The 18,083-nt window shown below is 32.8% G+C and overlaps 1 protein-coding gene across 3 annotated transcripts in view; it reads right to left on the bottom strand.

Moving 5' to 3' along the window:
- Positions 1–18,083, bottom strand: part of LOC130673095 (uncharacterized) — a 332,376-nt gene that overhangs the window by 289,617 nt on the left and 24,676 nt on the right. For all 3 annotated transcript variants that reach the window (XM_057478008.1, XM_057478010.1, XM_057478011.1), the window contains exon 4: positions 9,648–9,799. In XM_057478008.1, coding sequence (XP_057333991.1) covers positions 9,648–9,659 — 12 coding nt within the window. In that variant the 5' untranslated portion in view covers positions 9,660–9,799. The remainder of the gene's footprint in view (positions 1–9,647; positions 9,800–18,083) is intronic.

Genomic DNA, 18,083 nt, shown 5'->3' with positions numbered 1-18,083 from the left:
AAATTACGTGTGCGTTGAATAAAATGAAAAAAGGTATCAAGCTCGGAACGTAAAAAAAAGAAAATAATAAATAAATAAAAAAAATAAACTAAATATAAAGCTTGACTATACAATGTCAGTAAAATGTCCGCGTGACGCTATAAAATTTAACGATTCCTCACACTATTTTTGCTTCCTTTTTTCCTCGATCTATTCCCCTTGGATTTATTACAGCATACCAGCTTCAAAAACGTATTATACTCGACGGATTTTTAGTGAAGAAAAAGAATAATAATAAGAAATATATATATATATAACCAAAGCTATTTTATTTTAGCAGCCGTTGGTGGCATTTTTTATAATCCATCGTATCGCGGATCCCTTGACACCTTTATATATATATATAGATCTTAGGAAATAGTATTCAATAGCTGTAATGTGCACAATATATAAATGTACATTGTGCTTATGTTTATTTATGCCAAGCTCAAGAGTAGTGTCAGGATATGAGAATAATATGAAAGGGAGGTTGGTGTTGATTCCCGTAGGGAAAACAAGCTAAAATTTATCCATCGCGAGGCGACGAACTCGAGAAACCAAACGCCTAAGGGGCTAAAGATGGACTTTGAATGATAATGACGAGCGAATACTTTTAAATATGAACAAGAACAAGTTGAAGAAGCCGGACTGCTTCAGGCAAAATATAAGAATATACAAGTTGTGAACGTGCGCGGCTTCTGCCACTAAATTTAGAACCCACTTACACCAACTTTGTTCTCTCAACTATAAACTTTACCGTTATAACCAACGCAAATACTTGTTTTTCATTCACTTTGCCTTTTTTTCCTGCTACTCTTGTCATTATTCAACAATTGTCTTGTCTGGCTGTGTTAATATTAAATGGACATGGCTTGTTTGCTTCATATTGACAACAAACTAAATATGAAATCAGCAGTTTGTATTATTTTTCTGGCTTCCGTATATTTGTCAAACGTATATTAATATCGTTATATATAGACTGACGTTGCGCACAAATAATATATATATTTATGTATATAGGAATCGAGAGAGGGTAAAGTGATATGGAAGCACTCGTACGTTAACGTGTTATTCCAACGTTTCGTCGTGCGGAAAACTCGCCCGAGTATACATGCACACACATATATATGTACATATGAATATATACGAATGTATGGATGTATAGAGATATACTTTATATGTGTGAGATGTCCAGAATATTTTAGTATTCCCCATAAACCTGGACTAGTGTATCGCAATATACCCATCGGAAATTACAATCTAACTCTCGAACGTTGCTCCAAACAAACAAAAGTCGTGCACCAATGACTTTAGCATACACGCTACATATATTTCCATACCAACTATGTCGATCGACAATTACTATTATTATTATTTTCGGTAAAAACAACCCGTTAATTTTTATCTGAATTCCGAAGATCGTCAAACTTTTATAATTTAATAACCTGAGGTAAAATTCGTGAGATGAAGCTCGGTATAAAATATTGTATAAATTCGCAGGATAAAAAACACGCAGACTCAATACCGTGGTATATAAATCTGTCAGCGGAATATATATTTCTGTTTGTCATTATTATCTACAACTGGGTTAATTCTTCCCTCAGGTTGCGAGAGATCCAGATTCCTTCTATTCCCTTTACATTTGTCGTTTACCCTTAATCCTGGTCTTTCCTCCCAAAGGCAATTCACAACAGCTAGCTATATTGTTCAATTTTAATTGCGATGTCATTGTACACCAAAGTTACTTTTTACATCGTACGTATATAAAACTGGTCCCATTCCGGCTTTTTAAACGCTAATAACGACATAACGGGGCTCGTCCTAAGAAGATTTTTTGTATAGCTGATGCTTGTGTGCTATTGCGACTCCTGTCACCGTTCTGGGACAATCGAAAATAAAATAGTAGTAGTAGTAGTAGTAGTAGTACTAGTAGAAGTGGTAGTAGTAGGAGTAGCAGTAGATGTAGTTGAAATATATATGGATATATAGGTTTGTTCGTTGAACAACGAGAAGGTGGAGCATACTCTTCGACTTGAATTCTATGGAAAATAAGAAGAATGCGCCCAGACAGCATTTCGGGAATACTTGCGCGCTCAAGCCCATTTCGCTTCTGCAACTCCTGCTACTCCTACTACTACTAATACTAGTACTAGTACTATTACTATGAACAACAACAACCCGGTGCTTTCATTGGATACCTCAGGTACTGGTACAAGGGAATATAATTGCCCGTTCCGGATTTTACGGCAATGACGATGATGCGCTTGAAATATCTACTTCCTCTTGTCTTTTTTTTCTTCATTTCTCCTTCCGCTTTCTTCTTCTTCTTTTTCGTTTTTGCATTATTTTTCAGACTCTCTCTTCCTCTTTTCCATCTTGTTCTATACCAAAAAATTCCAGAATGCAACAATTCACTCGTTCAGTTCTTTCTCGATCAGAAAACCAAAAACTTTTTTTTCAGAATTTCATTGTGCTGGGAATAGTCCACAGACACACGATCACAGTAGTCGTAGGAGTTGAATTTTTTTCAAAGACTTTTCCGTAATCTTGTTAATCTGTATATATATATCTATCGTTAAGATAAATATCCCATGTAAAAAAAGTTAGTTACATAAAAGTTCATGACAGTGAACTTCCAAATTTGAGACTGAACTTTAAGTTGATTGTTTTTGGAATTTTAAAAAAATTCAAGACTAGAAAAATTTTCTCCAGGCCTCGTTCTTGAAAAGTTCTTATAAAAAATAAAAAAACGTTCCTAAAAAGTACTCAGTTCAAAATTCGAAAGTTCCAAAAATGATCAACTAAAAATTCAGAATCGTCTCAAATTTGGAAGTCCATGGTTATGAACATTTTTAGAACGAGTTTTTTTTTCACGCGAGATATATATCTATATATTTATGATAAATGAGTTTAATTAAATTTTTTTTAGTCTCATTGTTCTTCTCTTTTTCATTTTATGGATATAGATTATTAATTAATGCTTTATATGACAGATTAAATTTTCGATAAAGAAATAAAATGATTAACTTTTTATCTATAATTCAACTCGCTCACGAAATGTGGTAGCTGTCGATTAAATGGCTTATTCGCGTACATGCCGATATATCTCGAGACTGCTCTGAAAGATACGTGACTAGAATACTTTGCTAGGTGACTCCATTGATTCCACTGACACTCAACCGACAATAAGACTAGCCATTGAATTACTGGCTTTGATACAGCCAGTATTCACTTGAAAAATTATTTTAAACCTGGATATTATTATTATTGTTTTTTTATTTTATTCTTTTATTTATTTTATTATTTTACCTCTTCTGGGTTTTCTTTCGTTGAAATGAATGGGAAAGTCTCGTCGAATTTTATGTCTCGTAAAAGAGCAGGAAAAAAATGTGTCTTGGCTTGAAAAATGGCATTTGAGATTCGCACCGAAATTTACGTTTAGCTTGAGAACGTGCATAAGAAAATGGATAAAACAACCGAGAAAAGCTCAAGACACGGTAGTGTCGTTGCACCATGAATGATACATGAACGCTTTCTTCAGCTCTCGGACCTAAAGAAAACTACAGCACTAAACTTAACATCTCTATATAATACTAAGTTGTCGGTGTTTTAACATTGAACGTTGCACAAGACTAACTTTGCTTCTATTATTTTTTTTTTTTTTGTATTATTGAAACTTTAAATCTTGTCGCTGGTGAATTATTATATTCTATATGTAAGATTATTTTTTTTCAAATTATAGAAGTGAATCGCACATGTGATTAGAAATTTGAAATTTCGTTAATTTTGAGATGCAATACTGAAAAATTTGCTTCCATTGTTGACTTTTAAAGAATATTTAAAAACGACTATAATCTGTTAAGGGGGACCACTAATGTGAAATTTTGAAAAAGTCAATTTTTTTTGTTTAGCATATTCCGATAGTTTATACCTTCAAAAATATCATACTAAAATGTAAAGTGCATATCTCGAAGAGTTTTCTTGAGTTACAGCCATCTGAAGAGCAGCCGCTTATCGGTTCTCGAAAATACATTTTTCAAAATTGCTGCAGTTATAACTCGAAGACAAATCATCCGATCGATTTGATATTCGAATTGCAGCTTCTTTTATATGTGTCTCTACATATCACGAACCTCCAGTTTTCCGATCGAATCAATAATGTAATTTTGGCAGGCCAAAAGTCATCAAATTTTCGCGCAAAATTTGAAATTTTTTTCAAAAACTCCGTCATTTTGTTAAATTTCAATTTTTTCTTAGCCCGAGGGTCATGGTACGGAAAATACCTTCTAGTTTAATAAACATTTTGGTTTTTTCTATTTCATGTACTGTGAAGGTCACGATCACTGCAGTGGAGAACTTTTTTTTTTATCCATGGGAGATTGTGAATAATTCGCGGAATTTTGAATTTTTTGGCCCAAAAATTTTATCATGTATTTATTGTACATCCACAAATTTATCCTTGAAACATTAAAACATCCTATGCAGTAGTTTTAAAGTCCACTTTAAATATTAAATTTGTCAATTTTCGCAACAAGGTTTTTCCTGCAGCCCTTAAAATTCTCTATAAAATTGTTCCTTGATTTTTATATATAAACTTGAAATTTAAGGCTATCATTCATTTTATATAAATTTTTCTAAAGCGTAAATTTTCAACTGTTACTCAAAAAATATTTGACAGACATTCAAAAGTTTTTAATTTATAAATTTTTTTCTAAGGCTTATTGTGTTAGGCAGTAAATAATTGTTGACAATTTTTTCCAAAAATTAAAATTTCTGCAACTGAAAATTGATCTGACAAACGAAAAACGATCTATTTTGTCTATCGTCATATGCCTTATTAATAATATTAATATTTGTTTGTATCACATTTGTGTTTTACAAAACTTTAGTTTGTTTGTAAATGCTTCATATTATGCTTCAAACATTTTAACCGACAAATTCCCCATTTCAAATTATAATTAACATTATTCGAATTTTTGCATAAAAAAAAACATAAAAAACCTAATGGAAAGTAATAGTCTAATAGTATATATAGCAACATTGTACTTGGAGCAGATAAAAATCATCTAGTTTACTTACCCAACGAATATCTCGTATGAAAATACTTTTACTAGCCTCGAGCAAGCCCGTGGTATACGTCATAAAGCACTGAATTATTTTCCACGGCTCTCGGCCAGAAATTTACGAGACGAACTTTTGCACACTGAATATATACTTGTGTATGATGTTCACTCACATACACCAAATACTCTACACACTACATATATATATACATATAGATGGTCGTATAGCAAGCAACTGAGTTAGACTCTCAGGTGGTTTTCAGCAGCGTCTCTTGACGTTACCAAAGTGCATGACTTTTTCCACCCTCTATTTAGGACACGCACTCTAACTTTCTCATTTCTTAACGCTGCATTGCATATAAAAGAGCAAAATTTATATAAATTATTATGAATACAAAATTTTAACCGTTAATTCATTTTATCTTTTATCTCTCAAATGATGATACCGGTGCCATTTTGATCCCAGGCCGTTTTCTATAGAGTTTTGAAATTTTCCCACTGAAAATAGACTAGCCACGCAGTCTACCATAAATTAAGACCAACTTATTTCTTCAAAAAATTCATCACTCATCTTTTAGAATAAAGATTTTTCTTAGAAAACTCACTTACGGGACGAAAACTATTCAAACATAGACCCTGTTTTTTTTTTTAATATTGAATAGAAAACAAAAATGGTGCGTACTCTGGTAAAAACAAAATATTTTCACGTTTTTTTTTTATTTTCCAATAGAAATCTAAAAAATCCAATATGAACAAGGTTGAGTTTTTTTTGTAGAGATAAGAAATATTTTCCAGAATTTAGTCAAGGATAAATTTCGGTCACTTTTTCACGCTGAGGTCAAAACATCAACATAAGTCACATACGTCATTTTACAGACATGTGTCATTTAAGGGTTTGAATTTTATAAATTTTAACACGATCAATCATCATAATGATTTTAAAAAAATACATACGACAATTTATAAAACTTGTATAAAATTTTAATCTCTAGGATATTAAAAATTTTTGTTTACGTGACAGTATCTCGGTTATTAAACTTTAATCATCGAGCCGGCTTATGTAAATTACTAATTATGTAGCCGCGTTCTGTTTCCACTATTTTGTTATTATTACAATAAAGAGGCACGAGGGAAAGCAATTTTAATTGGAATGTAAATTGCATTGAGTTATTTTTTGACCTACCATTTTACGAAAACCTAGATCATGAATTTTCCCGGTAATTCAAGAACCAGTGACTTCTCATCAATTTATAATTGAAATAAAAAATAAACATTTTTTTTCTTATTTTGGGAATCCAAGTGGTTAGGAAGATCGGAATACGAATAGAAGCCGAAAGTTAGAGTAGATCGATGGTAGATAGAGCGCATTTGGAATGGAGTTTGCACTTTGTGGGACTCTCCAAGAGATTTACAGTCTACTCGTGAACGGACGTATCTACTTGAAGAGGTTAGGCAATGTTACGCCACCATTCCAACCTAGCTCCTATTCCCTTTCTATACTGCACTCACTCCTTACAACTACTACTGCAACTACTGCAAGCACCACTCTGAACATTCCGCTAGAACTCATGTTCAACAATCCAGCCATAATCGTCAAGGCATCAAGATAATAATAGATTCCAATTCCTTACAACAGTTACAAATATTATTTTTTTTTTACCATTACTCAAATAACTTTTAATCATCATTTTTATATTTACCTGCGTATAAATATATAAATCCATAAGTAAACTTTACATGTCAATTATAAATTTTAAAGAGCAAGGGGCGTGTCTCGAACGAGTGCACTCATATCGTGTATTCGTTAGTTTTAGGGTGGATTCTGGATGAAAGAAAACGAGCAAGTTAAGGGAGTGAAGTAGAAAGAGGATGAGGAGGAGGAGAAAGAGAAGACGAAAGTAAAAAATGTATTTGCCGTCCTAGTTTGCTCTGGTTGGCATCGCACGGCGAAAGCTCTTCAGTAAATCCAGCTTAAAGCGGCTGTACAAACGTTGACCTATATTACAATCACTACGAAAGCTCGTGGGCTCAAAATCTACAGCTAGAATTCTACCTATATTAAGCTAACTCTCTACTTTCCCGTTCGAGTTCAATGTGTGTATGTGAAATTACATTCAAATACAATCACAACAAAAACATTTCTATTTTTACCATTATTCAGATATAAAATCATTCGACGTAATTTATTGCCCCAGTATCCAAACGTATCGAGTAATGAAATAAAAAAGTTAATTGGCTGATCATCAGAAAAAGCAACATCAGTTTTAAAAACAAAGTGGAATTATTCAATAGGTTGAACAAGTTTTTCCTTGCAACACTTTAAATCAAGAAAATAGTCATGAGTTTTTGTCTAAGAATCGGGTCAGACGATCGACAAACCAACGGTTTAACGGATTCCGTCGGTGAATTCAAGAACCACCAAGACGGGTTAATGTTTCTAGCTATGAACCTTTTCCTTTTCCTTATATTTTTTATTTCTTTTTAGTTCTTTATCTTTTAGCCTCCTTTTTCACCACGTTATTTTTTTTTCTTTTTTATTATTTTCTTACAACATTTCTTTTTCTTTCAATGTTCCTTCTTCCTTTTTCACAAGCTTCGGTCTCTTTTCACAGGGCGCGCACTTAGTTTCGCCGCGCTTTCGCTACCGAGTTCTTAGACCCGTAAATCCTTTAAGTGTCTCCGCCTCGCTCTCAGACCGGTACACTCGCTTCTTCAACCGAATACTCTTGCCTCGAATGTATATATATATTTGGTAAGAAAGAAAACTAACCCCCTTTCTCTTCAACCCTCTAAATTCACCCTGTAGAGAGAAACTACGATTTTTCTCAGTCTTAGTCTTCCTGCTCATCTATATTTTCTATTCCCCTATACTTAGGAGATTAAACCGATAGTCATCTGGATGATGGAACAATGGCTATTTTAAACAATAAACATCGCATATGATGTAACATATTTTTTTCGAGAAAAACAACAGAAAAATAAAAACAATTACAACTAAAACTATAAATAAAGAGAACAATAAAATGTTTTTATTATTTATTTGTTGTTATATTTATGGCGTTAGATTTCTGGAATAGTGCCAAGTGGATTTATAAGCGTTTACCAACATAGTGCCAAGTATTTTGGTATTCGATAACATCATGGAAAGTGTTGGTTTTACAGTAAAATGATAAAAGCACGATAAACCATGGCGCTATTGTACTACCTCGAGGTGATTCAAATATCACTTGAACACTTTGGTACTCGGTACATCATTCAGCAACGCGTATTGTCACCAGCTCACCACACAAAGCATCTTTACTCTTTTCACACTTAAACTTCTCTATTCTTATATCATTTTTGTGTATTTTTTTATACAGGCACAAGTCTGTCCACTGCATGGTATTATTTGAAAAGCTTTTTACAGCAGAAAATCTTTTAAATCTGGAGTTTAAGCTGTCTATAAATTTTAAGCTTATTAATGCTCTTTATTCAAAATTATGAGAAATTGGCTACAAGTTCACTGTTAAAAAAAACTCGGTATAAGTCTACGCTATCCCGGTGTTAAAAAAAAGTAGTTGTATTTTTGTATCACGAGTCGAATTATAGGTCAAATCCAAAAAAATTTTATTATTTAAAATATGGGAAAATATTTAATCCCCTCGGAGTGAAATTCACTCCGAAGGGAAATTTATTTTAATATTGAAACTCTGAATCGGAGTAAATGCGGATTTGAATAAAATTCAGACCATTCCGAAATCTCTCCGCTGAAAAAACAAACTCTCTATTTACTGCGTATACGGAGTGATTTTTTTTGAACTCCGGAACTCTGAGTGAAGGAGTGAATTTGAATTTAAATAAAATCCGTAATCACTTCGAATTCACTCCCAATTTTTTACAGAGTGCAAACTAAATCAGTGTAATAGAACCAATTATTATATTGTTCCTAAAGATTTAATTTGTCAAGTAATTAAAAATTTATGCAATTTTTTCAGTTCATTAAAAGTGGTATTTCGTGTATATAATATTGTTTTTTCTGTTTTGTAGTTCTTAAAACATTTATACTCATATCCTCATACTCCAATTGGAGTTAATTTATTTTGCATGTATACCGTTTTAACACCGATCGGATAAGTAGCACTACTACACTGGTATGAGTTCATTTTAACACCGTTTTTTTTAGTGTACAAAAAAATTGTAAGACCAGTCTAGCATGTAGCTGTCATATTTTCTACATCCGACAACTTAGTTAACTCTCAAGGTCGTTTTATTTAACAAGAGACAGGCTATAATCCGTTGGCAGATACAGATGGATATGTCTGTATGTATATATATATATAAAACTTAGAGACCCTCGTAGAGTTAGTGACAGATATGTCCATTCTGAATACTGTGACCCGAAAGCGCGATTATATCATGTTCATATATAGGTAAGAATAAGAAGAGAATACCCACGAAAAGTAAACAAGTAAAATACTTCAGACGTGTAAAAACATCCGCGACATAAATAAAATGTTGGGAGACTTCTTATAAGTCACTACAAGTAATCAAAAATTAAGTAAAAAATGTTTTTAAAATAAAACTTACCATCGTTGACATCGAGGATTCGTGAATTATAGGATGGGGGTCGAGGACTTTTAGCTGGTTCTACTATTTCTATTGTTGATGCTCGTCCTATTATATCCATTGTCATTAAATGTTGCTCTATAATAAATAGTCTTTTCATAAATTTCAGGCTTCTGAAATCAAATAAAGATAAAAATCTTTTCGATTATCGTAATAAAAAAATCTTTAAATCTTATGAGTGATGAGTAATTAAAAGAGTTATTTGCTAGCACGTATCAGTTGAATAGGTTTTCATTTGACGTATCGAGCTGACAGCCATAAAATGTAACGACTTGGTTTGTGTTATTTCACCGTCTCCGTTTCTCTGGATCATGATCATGACACTAGTACCAAGGAACACTGTCAGTTTATGGGTTTTCTACAGTGCACTCTCTGTTTTATACTTTACTGTATAGGTTTTTTCTCATTTCACGACAAAACTACCACACTTGTTATTATTACATTATAGGTATAAATAAAAGCGGTAAAAAGATCGATTTGATTTTTAATGTCAGCATAAAATATGTAAGGGTGTAATGTAATATCCACGTCAAGGTTATAATTTATAACTTTAACACACGTCATATAAGAGTTATTGTTCTGTATATTTATTTTAAAAATAACATGTCCCATCCGGTAACCAGCTAAGTCAAGATGGTGCGAAGGACATTATTGGCAGACATTATAGAAACCCCGTCCAATACACCATCAGGATTAGAGCAAGTTAAGTTCTTGAAGCAGCTCTTCCAAAACTTGATACCTTAACCCAGCCAATCAAACTTTCAGTTCCGGTAATCTCAACACCAAATACCCCGTTTTCACGTTACAGGTCATACTCTGGATCAACAGACAGAGACAGTTTGATAGAGAGATGTATAGTAGCAGCAGTAGTATTAGTATTAGTATTAGCAGTAGTTGTAGTTATATAGGAAAGGCAATGAGCTGCTCAAGTCAGTACGTTTCTCAGCAGGCTAATCCTTAACGCGTTCAAACACCAACAAAACTTGTGAACGTTTGAATAAACTTTAGCTTCTGGACATTATCTACAGATAGTAAGCATATAATCCTTACCCGCAGTAAATAATATTTTTATCTATAAGTACCGTTAATTTATTTTAAAGCCTTAAATTAAAATTAGTCGTTTGTGTAAAGAAGGAACGGAGGTATGGTTTTGGTGTGTCGCGTTGTCTTGTACGCTTAATAAAATCGTCTGAGACCTAATTGGCGGTTTGCCAGCTACCAAGGTCGAAGTGTGTGTGTGTGTATGAGAGTATGTGTGTGTGGTCATACACAATGGCTGAGACGACGGACACGAGGGTTTTTGGTAAAAGATGCATCAAGCATCGCCGAGAGTATATAATGTGGGAACGTATATAAGCATAGATGAAGCTCCGAGTTACACGTTTTGTCGAGAGCGTTAGCGACCCAACCACCGCCCATGTGCCCATCCACTACCGACGAAGCTCTTTGCCTCGTGGCGCATCCGCATTCAGTAACATGCATATGCAAATTTATTCGTGCGGCACATCAGTACCCAGTCCTAGCTGGTGGTCGTGACTACATACAACCAGGGAGATATAGAATAAATATACATACAACCGTAAGACCATGTGGGTGTGAACGGGTGTCTGTATGTGTGTGTTCCTTCAGAGAAGCTTGTATGGGTGTGTGTTTTAGTCGCTAGCAGAGAGGGTCATAAATTAAATGATGTAAATGCTCTGTCCACCCGCCGTCTGAACCGAGACAACCCTCCGATCTCCACGCCCTCCCTTTCTATATATTTGACTAACTCTCCAACCCCGCGTGCTCTGAGTATCTTCCATCGTTACTCTTTTTCCTTTCCATTCCTTTCCTTTCCACTTCTCCCTCTTCACCTCTCTTCACTTGTTTCTATTTCCCACCGCAAACGACCAGTCCACCTGACTAATTATAATTATCTACGAAAGCGTGTGCAAGCTTTCACCACGATAGTCATAATAATAATTATAATTATTTGATGTAATATTGGTACATGTTCAGTAATTTTGCATCAACATCTCTTCTTTTGTTAGCAGATAATCACAATACTGTTAATTATTTGTTATGTAGTGCTCACTGGGATCATAATACCAATTGTTAATGCATTAATAATAAGACCAGTAACTTTAGACAGGCTATTGTTGTTGTATTTGTATGGATGTAAATAAAATATGAAAAAATCGATGCGAACCGAGGAGTAGTGTGTATATATTTTTTATCAAGCATAAACCACGGATAATAGTAATAAATATCTCGTTCGGATTTAACAGTGTCCGAGTTCCATCCGTCGACAAAGGGGGAGAGAAAGAGTTGGGAGTAGCGCATGTATTCGATGGGGTCATGGAAATTCCGGACACGATCCCGACCCTAGTTCTGGACATCTCTCTTTCGTTATCGCGCGCTTTTGCTCGATATTCACTGGGGGTTGGGGCTGCTAGCTCAGTAAATGTATGGGTGTGGATGAGGGCGTGTGTGTGTGAGTGTGGGAGTGGAAAAACCGAGTTTGGGATCTGCTATACTCTTGGTTTATACTATATACTATATATATTGTATACTAGCCAACGTAGTATAGCGGACGCATAGAACCAATGAAAATGTATCGACCATAAATTACGTCCGTCGAACACGCGGCAACGCTAACGGCAAACTCCCAGCCATCCGACCGTCCATCCGAGGATAAAATCAACTTGACCCCGTTTTCTCGTCAAGTACATCAAGTGTATCATGCTGGGTAGATGTCCAGATGAGCTAAACGTTACTAAATTTACTTTTACCATTTTCAAGTTTATAATATTGGTAATAAAAAAACTTTCAAGTAATACACATACGGAGAGAAGAGAATGGTAATAATTAACATTCTACATGGTAACCAGTCCCATTTTTCAAGGAATGGGAATCGATACTGAGTAGGATGAAAATGATTACCATTTTTGTGGTAATATCCAACATGTTATATAGTAACCATGCAGTTCCATGACAACTGATCCCCGACAAGTAATCACACGATAATTGATCCCACAGACAACTGATCCCATTGACAACTTCATAAAATAATTAATTACTATGACATGAGTGATAAAAATTCACTGTTGTAAATATGAAAAGTTATATCATGTAAATTAGTTGTTGATAAAAATCAATTGACGATCAATTGTTGATAGGATCAGATGTCAGTGGGATCAATTTGTAGGGATCACTTGTCGTGGTATAAAATTGTTGGGATCAGTCGACGGTACACCTAACCATGCTACTGGTAAATATTACTTTGTACTCTTTTAAAATGAGTCAGTAAAAACTTCTGCAAATCAGTGAATATTCACTGCGAATCAATCCCAAGTATATTTGATTTAATTAGTGATATACTTGGGACTATTTGTTCAGTGAATATTCACTGATTCGAGTACTGTTCACTAAGTCATTTTGAAAGAGTATCATACACTGTATAAAATTTTTGATGTGAAACTGTTCTCCGAGGGTTTTACATGGTCTGTTGGGTATGAATTGACGGTGTAAAATTTTCTTAGCGTGAAATATCAGCGTTGTTCTCTTAAGACGGTATGAATGTTTTTTTCACACCGGTGTTATTACCTCAAATATTGCCCTATAATATAATCTGTAGTTAAAAATTTTCAAATAATATATAGACTGCAGCACTACTATATGATTGTTATTATTGATGAAGACAACTTTTGAAAAAATTAAATTTCTAGTGTCGAAGTAATCGAGAGTTTTAAATGAAGAACTTATACATTTACACCATTGGTGGTGTGAACGTTCTAATTCACACGGTCCAAAATTTAACACCGTGCGTCGTGTAACTTTCACACCAGCAGTGTTAAAAATTTTAACGCTAAATCATTCGCACCACACCGCGGACTCAAAATTTTTTAGTGTAGGAACCTAAGCCATGCGAAAATAGTACTGAACCACATGCCGTATACGCGTCAGAACAGTTTAAATATTAAGCGTTGCTATAATATATATGGCCAATAAAAATGTTATGATTCAACCATGAGTGTAACAAATAATATAAAATTGCGATTTATAAAAAAAAAGTTATTGAATAAATTAATAAATGTAATTGTTTTTCACAATATATAACTTTATTTTTAGGCACTTATCAATAATTTTACCTATAATTAATAATATTTTATTAACAAAACTTTTCTAAATCAAAATCTGTCAATTTTTGTACTTATAAATTTCTTAAATTAGTTAAATATTTATTTATTATTAATTAAATAACCTAATTGCACACCTCAAGCGCGAAAGCGCTAGGGGTGCTTTATTGACGGTTCTTCCTCGTTGACAATTTCTCTCATACAAAAACATTTCTACACCCTTTTCATAGCACAAAAAATTATTAAATTGTGTACTCGCATGCAGATAATTTATTAAGGAATAATTTAAACCCAATGTTGAGTCGATTTGTTAATTCATTGATTTTAAATTAATTATTTTAATCCAAGAAACTAGTGGTCAATTGTTACGTATGAATCTTCGTAAGCACGATAACTCTCGATAGACACCATTAATCGGCCTAACTTTTTTTTTATTGTCTTTGTATTTTTTATCATAAGAACCCTTATGAAAATTACTGTATGAACTCTTTTAGTTTGATTATAATTAATTAACGACGTAAAAGTGATTATTCGTAAAAAATTTAGCTGCTATTTTTACTGTTGTTATTATTTTTTTCATTGTTTCTCTCTATCAACTACTGGTGGCAGCACTAGCGTATTAATATGTTTGAAAAAAAAGTGACATCTAAGACAAAAGGCGGAATATTTAAAAAAAATGTTATTAAAAAAATATTAAACTGAAAATAAGAAATAAAAAATCGAATTGATAATTTGTAAGTTGAATAAAAGTTCATAATAAAAAAAAATACATTAATATTGTATCATAAAAGTAATGATTAAAAATAAAATGAGTGATTGAGGTGTGCACTTTTGGATTTTCCAACATTTTTTCGATTATAAATCGTCATTTTAATGATAACTGTATTACCTTGAGTTGAACGCAGCTTCATTGAAATTGTAATAATTCCAATGGAGCATAGGGATATGATCCCCATGCTAGCATAGCGAACCGTTCGCAATTGGGCGAATTACTGTGTCAAATAAATAATGCTGCTAAAGAATCTGCGTTATCATGTTATGTGGTAATGATTACTATGTTGCACACTCTCTTAAATTTGAAATAGTGAAAATAGTAACTATTCACTGCTTACTCACTCACTACAACACTCACTAAAATAGTGATAAGTACGTCACTAATTCAAATAGTGGTATACTTTGCACTGACATTAACATAACGTTTTGGTGAAATACGTTTTTTTTGTGCAATACACGTTAATCAGACAATTATTGTAATTTTAACAATATAATATGTCAATACTTAAAGTACACGATGGTTATACTTATCGTGCCGAATGGTTGATCAATATATTAATAATCACTACTATAATACTAGCTATTATTATATCACATGATAAATATTACAACCACTTGATGACACATTTGATAATATATAAATAGTAAAAGTAATTATGTTGCGGTAGTAATCACACAATTAATATGGTAACAACCAGTTCCTATCTCGTTTTTCAGTGCATTAAACAGTTTATTTGTCCAATTAATTACTTATGTTACATTTTATTATTTTATGTTAATATTTCATATGGACATAAGTATATAAATCACTCATCAATAAAAAATATACCCCAGTTGTCAATTTAGGCAGTTCATTGATTAAAAATGATAGCCCTTTTATCAACTGACAATTAGAGGTTAGAGTACTTAATTTAACCCAATTTATAAAAAGTAAATTAACGATTGAATGGATTTATTTCAACAAGTTAATTTAAAAACAATAATATTATGTGGAATTAAATACTTAAAATGTCTCTAATTATAAAATACGATTAATGCTGATTAAAAATGTTTTAATCGTTTGAAATACTCATGAATCGTCAATCGATGATTAAAGAGTATTAAAAACGATTGAGATTTTTAATCGTTTTTAATTCTCATGCGGGACCAGAAGTTATAATATTATTTTACGATCAAAAACAATTAATGATGGTTAGAAATTTTTAATCATCATGAATCGTTTTTAATCGTAAAATAGTAAATAATCTTTTGATGATTAGAGATAATTAAATGTGAAAAACCATGAGGATTATGAGTATTAAAGATGATTAAAGTTGAATTTTCAATCGTTGTTAATCCACAAATCATATTTTCTAATCAGGGGTTGCTGAGTAACTTTTAAAATCCACGATTGTAACTGTAAAGCACTTATTTTACTGATAAAGGATACTTGAATGAAATTATTACTCTTGCTCTTTGTAAGAAATTCGAAAAGTATCTAAACAATAAGACAGAAATTTTAATAATAGTTCTACCATATTTTTACCATTTTGCACTGAAATAAAATAAAATAGACGTCATTTTTTATCTTCACTAGGCTAAAAAATTTCTGATTATTGTAATATAGAAAAAAATATAATATATATTTAATCGGAAAACAATCGACCTTCTACTTACTTCAACTGTTTTTTAACTAGTAATTTACCGTTAGTTACTAATTGTACTCTAGTTATTAACAGAAATTTTTCAGTCGAGTAATTGCCCATTATCTGTTTCTTCACTGGTTTTTTTTACCGTTTAAGAACGGTTTGGATGAAGTATTATAATTGTTTAATAACGATTTAAAAACAGTTTAAAAAAGTTCAATTTCAAGGGAATAATCGTTATAAAATCATTCGATTTCGGTTCTGCGTTGATCCGAAAACCGTTTATTTTTCGCACATTACAACCTGAATAAACCGTTTTTTCACGGTTAAAAAACTGTGAGTAAGTAGTAAGAGTATTCAAACCGTTAAAAAACCATTTTTTACTTCTATGAGGAAAGATTGTAATTTTTACTGTTGATTATATGAGTGATTAATTTTATTGCCTAGAGTGATTATTATTCGGAAATGATAATAGCTGTCATAATAAGACCGTTTTCAATAGCATAACGGCGGAAAATTCAAAAATGAGTATGCTGTATAGTAACCATTAAAAATATCGACGGTAATTATTACTATAAAATTTTCAGCATCTAGTTAACTATTAACTATATCCTATAAGTAATAGTTTATTTATTTTCTTTAGTTATTTATTTAAAAAAAAAAAAAAAAGTTTGTCTACAAATAATGTTTTCGTTTTCTTTAAATTTCCCAGGAGTCACTCGTCGGACAAAGCGAGAGTGGCAAGAGATAAGTTGAAAAGAAAATGTAAAATCTTCAGTAGAATAGTATAGTTGGTATCCAATAGAGCAAGTATAGGTGAGGTAGAATAAAATAAAAAAAGAAAAAGTATAAGTTCATTCCAATGTAGAAAAGAATTGCTTGGAGACAGCAGCCACGAATAAGACAACTGAGAAACGTGATAGTTGAGCATCGAAAAGTTTATAAACTCCAATATTGATAGTAACTTGGTTTTGTATTTCTAAAGTGTAGGTTTAATTAATGGATGCAGAGGTAAATAAATTTGAAATAATAAAGTTTTGGATGAAAAATGAAGTAAAGTGTCTTGACGGTATGATTTTCCAAAGGGAAAACAACTGAGGGAAGACTACGCGGGAAATCGATTCGAGATATTGCTCGAGCGACGTATTCGCCAGGGAAATTCCGAGTCGATTCGCTGACGTAAGCGGAACCTACGTTTTTTTTTATTTTTTTTATTTCTTTATCTTTCTTTTTCTGGCGGATGTGCAGATTGACGGACAGTCAGTGGCCCATGACGGAGAGCTCTCGTTGTTCGTTGGTCGGTGACTCGCAACGAGATTCGTGCTTACCTTGCAAATCGTTACAAGTCTCTCGTCTCTCGTCTCTCGTCTCTTGGGCCATAAAAAACATCAAAATTATTTACCGTCTAACAATGTACAGTAATTTTATTCAGACAATAATAATAATAATAATAATTAAGAAAATTTAAACAATTTTCATTTATTTAATGATAAAGAGTTTAAAGATAAAACGTCTGAATTGATTAAAAACTAAGTAAGAAAAAAGTTTTTGTTGGTATGAGGGACCCGGTATCCGGTAAAAAAAAGTGTTGAATAAGTAGTGGCCATTTGAATGGCCCTGAGAAAGAAGAGCAAGGACTGCCGGTTGATACGACGACATAGTCCTTGGTCGCTCGACGGATAAAACACCGAGGTTGGCGCAATTAAATATGCAAAGTACCTTCTACCCCCCATTCCCGTCTCGTAGCTACTGCGGAACAAAATGCAAGAGTGGAGTCGAGAGCAGGCAACATCTGCGAGGAAATCCTTTAGTTTCCGAGGCTCAACTCTTACTCAACCTGATGGTGGTACTTTAAATCTTGCTTTGGAAACTATGGTTAG

This window comes from Microplitis mediator, chromosome 8 (assembly GCF_029852145.1).
Source record: "Microplitis mediator isolate UGA2020A chromosome 8, iyMicMedi2.1, whole genome shotgun sequence".
Taxonomy (NCBI): domain Eukaryota; kingdom Metazoa; phylum Arthropoda; class Insecta; order Hymenoptera; family Braconidae; genus Microplitis; species Microplitis mediator.
The sequence above is the reverse complement of the archived record's forward strand: the minus strand, read 5'-3'. Positions and strand labels throughout refer to the sequence as shown.